We start from the raw sequence: 10,838 nt of genomic DNA, 5'->3' as shown, positions 1-10,838 counted from the left end.
AACTATCGACGACATCTCTTCCGTCAAAGCCTTTAGCGGAGATACAGAGTTCCACGAGATTCTACGCGAGTTCCCCGAAATTACGAGGCCTGCAGGCATGCGTGGTGCCTCGAAACATTCCACGATGCACTACATTAGAACCACTCCAGGTCAGCCGGTTTCTTGTAAGCCACGACGTCTAGATCCAGCTCGTTCTCAGGCAGCCAAGAAGGAGTTCAAGGAAATGTTGGCAGCTGGTACAGCTCGACGCTCAGAGAGTCCATGGTCTTCTGCTCTTCACCTGGTAAAAAAGAAAGATGACAGCTGGAGACCTTGCGGTGACTACAGAGCACTTAACGCCAGGACTATACCTGATCGATACCCTATCCGACATATTCAAGATTTTGCCCACCAGCTGTCAGGATGCTCCATCTTCTCTACGGTTGATCTCGTGAAAGCGTACAATCAGATCGCTGTAAATCCCGAGGATATTCCAAAAACGGCGATCACGACGCCATTCGGAATGTTTGAGTTCCCGTTCATGACTTTCGGACTTCGAAACGCGGCTCAAACATTCCAACGCTTCATCGACGAAGTACTATCAGGCCTGGATTTCTGCTACGGATATGTTGATGACATTATCCTGTTCTCTCCTGACAGAGAAACACACAAACAGCACCTACGCCAGCTCTTCGAGCGACTTAAACAATATGGCGTACTCATCAACACGTCAAAATGCGTATTTGGACAGGAGGTCGTCAAATTTTTGGGTTATGAGGTATCTGGTGCTGGAAGTAAACCTTTGGATGAGAAAATACAAGCCATAAGAGAGTTCCCCGTTCCCCAAACTGTAAAAGAGCTGCGTCGTTTTCTAGGGATGCTAAATTTCTACCGCAGATTTATCCCTAAGGCTGCCCAACACCAAGCGCCTCTCAATTCGGTACTACAGGGACCTAAAATTAAAGGCTCTCATCCAGTAGACATGACACCGGAGCTTCTAAAAGCTTTTGAAGACTGCAAGACTTCGCTTTCTAACGCTACACTTCTTGCTCACCCAGATTACTTAGCAGAGTTAGCAATTGTCACTGACGCTTCAGACACGGCTATTGGAGCAGTGTTACAACAGCGAAAGAACAGCATCTGGCAGCCTCTAGCGTTCTTCTCCCGTAAACTATCGCCTACGCAGAAAAAGTACAGCCCTTACGACAGAGAACTTCTAGCGGTCTACGAGGCCATAAAATACTTCAGACACATGGTGGAAACCGCGTCATTCACCATCTATACGGATCATAAACCGCTAACTTTTGCCTTTACTACCAGCAAACAGCATTGTTCGCCAAGACAGTTTCGATACTTAGATTTTATATCCCAATTCACGACAGACATTAAGTACATACCAGGACCAGACAACGTAGTAGCGGACGCTCTTTCACGTGTGGAGGAACTCGCGGTGGCACTTGACTACGACAAACTTGCAATATCTCAGGACGATGATCCAGAACTGCAAAATCTGCTTCTGCGTGGCTCGGCCTTGCAACTCGAAAAAAGGTCTACAGTACACAGCAACTTACCTATCTTCTGCGATACTTCCGTCCATCCACCGCGACCATACATCACGCCAAACTTCAGACGCCAAGCCTTCGACATAGTCCACAACTGGAATCATCCTGGAATTTCAGCTACAGCACGGCTGGTCGCACAAAAATTTGTGTGGCCAGGGATACGCAAAGACTGTAGAGAGTGGTCTCGGCAATGCATGAAATGCCAAACAAGTAAAGTTACCCGTCACACCCGTGCTCCGCTCTCCTCCTTCCTTACCCCATCTGCGAGGTTCTCCCACATCCACATCGACCTCGTAGGACCCTTACCGCTATCTTCATCTTACAGATATTGCCTCACTGTCATTGACAGATTTACAAGATGGCCTGAAGCAATTCCACTACAAGACATCACTGCAGAAACCTGCGCAGCTGCACTCGTGTCCGGATGGATAGCCCGATTTGGGTGTCCCGCGCGAGTGACTACCGACCGTGGTCGCCAATTTGAGGGCCACCTCTTCAAGGCTCTTACTACCATGATTGGCGCCCGACATCTTCACACCACTGCTTATCACCCAGCTGCTAACGGCATGGTGGAGCGCCTGCACCGCAAGCTGAAGGCAGCCATAATGTGCCACGACACATCGAGTTGGACTGAATCACTTCCACTCGTACTCATGGGGATCCGGAGTTCCTGGAAAGAAGATCTGCAAGCCAGCCCAGCAGAGCTCGTCTACGGCGAGCCACTTCAACTGCCTGGCCAGTTCCTCGCTCCGGTGGACGACTACACTACAGCTGACGTTACCCAGTACGCAACAAGACTTCGAGCACACATGGCGAACTTGTCCCCGAAACCCTCGTCTTGGCACACCAAAGTGCCATTTTACATACCACGTGATCTTAATACAACTTCTCACGTCTTTCTCCGTCAAGATCATGTACGTGGTGCTCTCGAACCCCCATATGCCGGTCGTTTCAAGGTCTTAGAAAGACACCCAAAATTCTTTACAATAGAATTACGGGGCAAGCCCTCTACTGTCTCAGTCGACAGACTGAAACCTGCCTATCTGACTAGGGAAGATCAAGTCCCTAATCAGGTCATCCCTCTAATCCCCAAGTCGACTAATTTAACCACTACCAATACTTCAACCGCTACAGCCACTTCAACCACTTCAACTGCTACTACCTCAGACGGAGACAAGAGGACCCGGAGCGGCAGAAGAGTAAGGTTACCAAATTGTTATCGACCATAGTTACGGTCTGGGCGGGGGAGTGATGTGGCGTGCATATCGCGCGCCACTCAAACGCCAAGCTCTTACCCACGTGACCGTCAATCGCATGGCGGCGGCGGCAGTGAAACAGATACGTGACAGATGGCGCCACAGTAGACGCAACGAAAATCTGCATCGCGCTGTTGAGAGTCTCCGCGCTCATTATAAGGGCTAGCGGAGGTGCGGTCAACGCAGGAAGAAGCAACTGAAGATCAAGAAGCAACCGACGAACAAGAAGCGATCGACGAACAAGATACAACCGACGAACTACCGAAGCACAAGAAGCTACCGAAGAACAAGAAGCTACCGTATTACGACCACTCCTACAGTTCTTCTATTTTGAGGGTATCACGCAGCACTAAAGTTCATAAATCCTTTCATTAACAGTATATTATTTTCTTTTATTACGCTAATATAGGAAGTATGAAAACAAGTTTTTAATAACTAATGATAGCAGATATTAACTATTACAGTTTAAATTGTTAATAGGTTAGTTTTCTATATATTATCTAATATGTTTCAATTACTTTTCAGCTTTACTTAGGTATATGTCACAAATTTAAAAACGTAATAACATAAAAAAACTGTCATATTTAGGTAATTAACATCTTATTACATATAAAAACAAAGACAATACTCCTTTATTTTTCGGGAAAATATTTTTAATCTATGATAAAAGACAGTTAGTAAAATAAAGGCGGTACACAAGGCGATTTGTTTTGCGGTCAGTGATGTAATTTATCCGCACGAGATACGCAAACTTGTATTTCCACGCGAATAAATTTACTTCAAAGCATCAACTGCAAATAATTACAGCAACGTATAATTTACACTTAAGGGCAATTTAAACATATCGCCGCAAGAAGCGTAAACAAGGATAAATACGCATACGGTTCAGCAAGATCAATTTGTAACTAACAACGGTAATGTTGAACTCTCAACTAGCCACGAAGATTTACTCAAGATATCTCTAGGAAATCAAATCATTAATGAAGAAATTTTACAGTCAAAATACGTGCTAGAAGTGGAGCAGGGAATATAGCTTAGCGAACTTTTATTATGTTTAGTTTTGTTATGGTTATTCCAGTTTTCAAATAAACACTGATTACTAACGATAAATATTAAAAATTATTATATGAAAAAAGACACTAACTTCGCCTACTCTTAAAGAAACAATACATTACATAAATTATGGTTTAGTAAGTTAAAATGGCAGTAGACAGGTCACATAACGCAGAATGCGATGTCTTAAGTTTCTGAAGTAGAGACCGCGAGTAGACAAGAGCAGTGGAGGGCATCCATCTATAAGGCGAACAAATGACATTGTTAAAGCTATCGAAAAAGGTTAAATGCAGGCTGCCTCCATTCGTTCTTTTTGAAAATCCATTGGGGAACCGTGTATCTCCTAGAACTGTAATGATGTTGATGTTGATTTACTGCCAGAAGGTAATAAGTAGAGCTATTAAAGGCAATATAACGCAGTAAAAATTGAAAAACAAAATGTAATAAAGAAAATGAAGGATAATACTGTGACACAGACGTAAGTTAGAAAAAAAATTGAAATTAGAATCTTACAAAACACCAAATCATTAAATAAATACACAAATTGAAAATTGTAAAATAGCGATCCAGGAAGAATAGTGCAGGATAAGCAAGGAATGGATAAGAATGGAAGATATTGTGACGGATTAGGAAGAATGTGTGAGAAGAAGGATATCAAAAGAGTAAGATAATAAAAAAACTATTGATAATAAATGAAAATTGTCGCTGTGAACCCAAGACAGGGGTTGTACGAGAGGTCTTCAATAGCGGAAACAAAAAAAAAATGTTACTTCCTGACTTTCCAAGAAAGCTCTCGAGCTAATTTACTCTAAAGAGGTTCATGCTGGGCGCCTTCGTTACTCTTCCTTCTTAAGCTCTGTGAGACACGGACGATAACGCTCACTTAAGCTCAGTACCTCACTCATTCACCGTGCGGAAGTCTATCACGTTGTAGAGAAACGAGTCGAGTACAGTGCAAGGAATGAAAAATTTAACGAGGCCGCCTTGCAATGCATTGGAGTTCATCTCCACGGACCACACTTCCTGTATCCATGTTCCTAATAATGCTACTTCGGAAACTCGGTCCAAAAGTGAGCTGAAGTTCGCTCTTGACTAAATAAATAAAAACTAAATCGTTCAACAAGATGCAGCGTAACTTTACTGTTGAGGTCTGCACGTTCTTGCTGTAGGACAATTAATAATTGTGTTGGTACGGATAGATAGTATAAAAAAAGATTCGTTGTATAGTTTATCTAAGTAACCTATATACCTATATACCTGATAGGAAAAGCATATTAAAGATATCGCTGTGTTTAATATTTCTATTAACTAATTTAAAAGAAACGTAATATCACATATTTTTACTTGTTTAACATGTATCATTAAAAAAAAATCATTAAAATAGATTGCTATTAATTATTTGTAAATCTTAAAAGGAAAGTAAAAAAGGTCTATAACGATATATTGTCAAAGGAATATAAATAACAATAGACGATACAGTAACTAAATATATTTTTAGTTTGTAAAAGAAGTATATATAAGGTTTGCCAAAATATAGATTTAAAAAGATAACGAATGTATGAAATAAGTAATACAAATATCTGAAATAAAGCGTAAGTTATTTATACCAATACAACATAAACTTAAAAGTGAACGTTCTTTTTACCGCTGTATTCAATTTAATAAAGAAATACAATGCATTTATAAGAATTAGTTCAATCATTATTGTATTTATTACATTATATTTCGTAAGAAAACATTGAAAGAAAATAGAGAAGGAAAACGCACCAGCTATGCATCTACAGTTTTACAGTGTTGAGTATAAAATCTGAGATTGTATTTATATGTGTAAACTATACTAACAAGAATTTCTGATTAAAATAATCGATAACTCCTTATGTAATTTAATAGTTATTTCATTAAAGTTATAATTATTCGTTAATAAATAATGCCCGATTATTTTTTTAGGATTCAAATTCTAATACGTCTAATTTAATACAACGTAATTAACACTAATTAAATTTGTACGTGCAGGCGTGCTGTATAATAGAATTACATATATTTTGAGGCTTAAAATATATTCTACAAATCATATGATTTACAATCATACGAATGAATTGACAGCGTATTTATTATTTAAATTATATAATAAATTAAAATGATAGTCATTACAGATATACGACTACTGTAAGGCTTGTAAAGTAACTATAGTTTTGGTTTTTTGGTTATTTTAGCACATTAAGCGATACAATCATACACACGTGAATGCAAAATAAATATATAGAGCTAGCGGACTCTATAATTACTTACTTTCAACTTAGATAATTGTAAATTGACTTGTGTAAGAGCCACCGGCGTCTAAGTCACGATCAAATCCAACAAACATCAGCTTACAGATACAATAGACATTCGTGACTTTAAACATATCACTGCTACATTACAATAAAGTTCACGACAAAAAACGAAATGAATTATTTAACTGAAAATTTATCTTGGCAAACATACAATGCAGCAAAAATTATATCAAAGCTTCAAAGGCAAAGCATTGCATAACCTCGTTCTCAATTCTATAATAATGGATGTCGCGCAAAAAAAAAATGAAAGTGGAAGAATTGGAGCGGGCAATGGACACAATGGCATGGCGGACACGACTTTTGTCTACACCGGAAAAAAGTTGAAGACATGAGTAAGAGACAATCACTAATCAGTAGTGAGCATCAGGAAGCATAAGAAATAATCAACAAAGATGAAGATGAGTGAAAATAGGAAGGAATTTTATAATATTTACGAAAATATACACCTTTTTTTCAGTTTTTCACTGAAAGTAACGATATTTATAATTAATTTCTATGCACGGGATTTCTCTATGAACTCGAATCAGATATGCGGATATGGGTTGACGAATGAAAGCATATATATATAGCCTAGCGGAATAGCTAATCGAAGTGGCAGGGACCCTATAGCGCGCTGAACGAATGACTGCTAGAGTCTTAAAGTTCTTGTTATATAGATTGTTATATAAGATAACTTTGTCAAGATTGACGATAGACGCAGGACGGCCGCCGCTTCCTTCAAAAAGAACACGAAACAAAAGAAAAAAGAAAAATGGGTATAAAACAAAATCCCTCCGTAAATCAGCCGAAAAATAAAATGTATTATTTATTAAAAAATTAAGAAAAATAGCACTACAAAATTCATAGAACTAACCATAGGCTATTTGAAATTTTTTTTTTTTTTTTACATGAATTTTTTTACAAGAACTGTAATTTAAATTGTAGGTAATATATAGGCTTTGGATGACACTTTTATCTAGTCTTTTTTTTTTCAAAAATATCGTAAACAGATATTTTCCACATTTCGAAATGAAAGATTGAATATATCCATAACATAATAAATTGAATGGACTTGTGTGATGTGATGTTGTTTATAATGCGATTTGAGATATTATCTTTTATTTATGTTTCATTTTGTTGATGTATTGTGTGACTTGTTTGTTTCCTGTCAGACAAACAAGGTAAAGTTGACTGTTCACGACCCGTCTTCTTTGTGGGATATATTTCCACAGGTGATAATTTATTTGTCATCTCAAATTACTTATTAACATGACACAAATATGCACATGACAATTGATGTTATTACAAAATAATATCTAAGTTTGAGTTCTAAGTAAGTTTTGATTTTTTTTTAGAATCGGACTGTAACTGCTGCACAAAAGGCTTTTGCAGATTACGCAGGTTTAAGTTAGCAAGGCGCCGAGGACGCCTAGCTTAATTCCTCTTTTAAAGTAGCTAAGCTCGAGAGCGTACATAATTTTTTATTGTGTTTCCTCTACCGTGCTCGGGGTAAGAGACTTAAATATTTTTTTTAGTATTTTAATTTTATTCATAATTCTAATCCTTCATATTTAATTTTACTTCTAAACTTCACTATCTCTTTCTTCCCTTCTCTTTGATATCTTGTTTCGCACATCGCCTTCTTTCCTCGTTCTCATTCCTAAATCACAGATTATTACAGGATTATAGTTTATTTGACTCGTACGCAAATTTTATTGACATTTTATTTTAATTTTTAATTATGATTTTCTTTCCAGTAAAAGTCATTTATATCTAATCTTATTAACCTTATCTGTCTATCTGATTTTACTTGCAGGCATAACTTACCGTGGGTCTTATCCGACCCTTTTGTTTTATCCCTAAGTCTTTTTATTTATCATGTACTGTGCCACATTTCTACAGAACTCTAAAAAGACACGGCGACATTTCTCGTCGCACATGAGCGTGGCAACATTTTCTTCGTCTATTCTTCTACCGATTGTGACGGTTAAGTTCGGACAGATGAGCATTATTAAAATATATAGTTTTACTATTTCTGCTAAAATAACAATGACTATTACCAAACTTTCAAGTGAAATCAGTACTGAAAGGTCAACACAAAAAATCACTACGACTCCCCTTTGTTAACCTATTATGAAAATATACTCAATATGCAACCTTAATACGTTCTTGATACGGTTTAATATCAAATGTAAATGTTCGTTGACATAATAAGATCAAATGTCATAAAGAGCAATAAGTTTATGAAAGTTTACGATGTTTTTTTAGGCTGTATTCAAGGTTCAGTTGCGTTCCCGAATTCGTCTCACTTACCGCTGTACTTTAATTGTATTTTTCGTACATTATTTAATCTCAAACAAATTCATTATACTCTTAATAAAAACCGTTCAATGAATTATTCTGTGCTTAAAATAGATTTTTAATAGTCTAAATTAGTTTTGCTTAACAATCCATTATTTCTCTGTAAAATTAAGTTTTAAAAATAAACGAGTTAAAAATAGGTAAGTAACTTATTAGAAAAGTATTATTATTTTTATGTTCTCAGTGAGATAGTTATAAGGTAACAACTGTAACTAATTTTATATTTCTAAGCATCTAAGTTTGTACTTTCTTACTGCCTTTGTTACTGTTTATCTCCAATAAAGTAAATAAATAAAGTAAAAAGTATGCAATTATTTTAACTACGCGTATTAACTAATCTTTTCTAAAAGGCGTTTATTCAATACATTTCAAAATGATTAAAGTTATATCGTAATTGTTCTTCACCGTTGTCATCGCATTAGATATCAAATATCAATTTCAAATACAAAAAAGTACTCGAGTCTACTCTTTCGAGAGAAAATTGAGACTGACTCGAAGTTTTCAAAGGTTAAAGGATCTATTTACTTATTTGCTGCCAGTTAATAAATGGTACACCTTTTCAAAAAATCGATCTTTTCAGAAAAGAATAATTAATAAATGTATTAATAATATAATAAGAAAAAGCGTATTCGAAATTCAGATTACAAGAAACTAAAATCATTTGTGTTTTGCTATCCGGTCCGGGAGACTTCGCCTGTCGCATTCCTATTGGAAATATTTCATATTTTAGATCACTCTGTATAAAGTATATACAGAGTGATCGAAGACAGGCGTAAAAGCTTCAAAGCTTTCTTCTGGCTAATGAACTATAAATTCATCCCCTTAAAGGTTTTACACCCGTTATCAATCATCCTGTATTTAATTAGAAGGAAATATTATTCTTAATATACTCATTTAACAATCAAAGTGTTTCGTTTACTTTTGTATGTGTTACAGTCAAAATTCTAAGATATCGCAAATAGACTAGGATGTATATGTTTTATAACTACATCTGACTTCATCATGAAGAACCCATATTTCAAAGAATAGGTTTATATTAAAAGGTTACAAAAATTAACAAAACCGAGTAAATTTAGGCTTGCAATACAAACAGATTATTTTCCAGCTAGTTGTCCATTAATGTATTGTGTATTACGCTTAATATTTTATGTAATTCTACTAAACATACCTTCCATTAAAACACAATTATATACCTCTGAATCGAAAAACCAATGCAAACTCCTTGGAGATGCTAAAAACAGTCCTATAATTTTTTAAGCATTTAAAAAACACATTAACTACCTTAATATGACAAAAAACATATGGTATGTTTGGAAGTTGAAAAAAAAATCCATTCAATATTCAAAAATGTGTATTTACAAAATCATTGTCATGCCAGTCTAGATGAATAGATCACGTGTTTCCTGAACTTCTTACTTCTTGTAAAAGGGATAAACACCAGCGTAACCGGACCAGTAAGAAGTGCTAGGAAGAACAGCCGTAGTCGTCAGAGGTGCAGACGCTACGTAGGTCGAAGCGATGGAACCAGGCGCGATCCAGGCAGCTGACCTCTTCTTGATGAAATGAGCTGGACTAACATAGGATGACACAAGGGGGAAATCGTGAACAAGACCAGAAGAATAAGAAGTTGCCAGATGACGAGGAGCGAAGTATGTGAGAGGGGAAATCCAGTCAGGAGATCTCTTCTTGATCAGATGTGAGTAATGGATTGGTGAATAAGGAACGTAAGAGTTGACGTACGACGAGTAAGGAGATACCCAGTCATTCAAGTAAGCAGTTGGTGTTACAATGGTGTCAAGCAGAGGAGCGGCACGCTTCTTAATTAAGTGTGCAATGCCATATGGGTAGTGATATGGGCTATTGATGACACTGCTGGCCGATCGTGTGATTGTAGTGGTCGCAGGGCTCAATACCTCCGTATAGAACGGATTGATCCACCCTTGCGGATCGGCCGCCACCACAGCGAAGAGTGCGCACACCACAAACTTGAACATCTTGTACGTTTTCGAAACGACTGATACTAGCCCACGGGTTCTCGCACTATTTATAGTCCAAAGCATTAATGAACGCTGTTATTGTTGACTGGGAAGCTGTCCAGGAAGTTGATATTTATACAAAAGCAAGGTCACCTAGATGTTTGACCAACTCAGTACATCAAACATGCGTCAGATTAAACCCAAGAAGAACAAAAAACAGTAACGCCTTCACATTTAAGTCTACGCAAATGATTTTTACTTTATAAACAAATGCCTATTATTCACGCAAATCCGCGTATTTTTTAAAAATAATATCTCTATACTCTCCCCCTTTAACGT

At 37.1% G+C, this 10,838-nt stretch overlaps 1 protein-coding gene across 1 annotated transcript; it reads right to left on the bottom strand.

The window, feature by feature from the left end:
• Positions 1-9,935: 9,935 nt before the first annotated feature.
• LOC137925687 (uncharacterized) lies at positions 9,936-10,517 on the bottom strand. Its single transcript, XM_068769159.1, has one exon. The coding sequence runs from the start codon at positions 10,515-10,517 to the stop codon at positions 9,936-9,938; it is 582 nt and encodes a 193-aa protein (XP_068625260.1).
• Positions 10,518-10,838: the final 321 nt, after the last annotated feature.

The sequence above is a fragment of the Battus philenor genome, unplaced genomic scaffold (assembly GCF_028537555.1).
Source record: "Battus philenor isolate CCGP_79_NKW_IND1 unplaced genomic scaffold, ilBatPhil1.0.hap1 SCAF_27, whole genome shotgun sequence".
Lineage (NCBI taxonomy): Eukaryota > Metazoa > Arthropoda > Insecta > Lepidoptera > Papilionidae > Battus > Battus philenor.
This window is presented reverse-complemented; position numbering and strand designations above follow the sequence as displayed.

What these genes read in the sequence shown, in the direction of transcription:
- LOC137925687 (XM_068769159.1), bottom strand. Translation starts at nt 10,517, where the DNA reads ATGTTCAAGTTTGTGGTGTGCGCACTCTTCGCTGTGGTGGCGGCCGAT.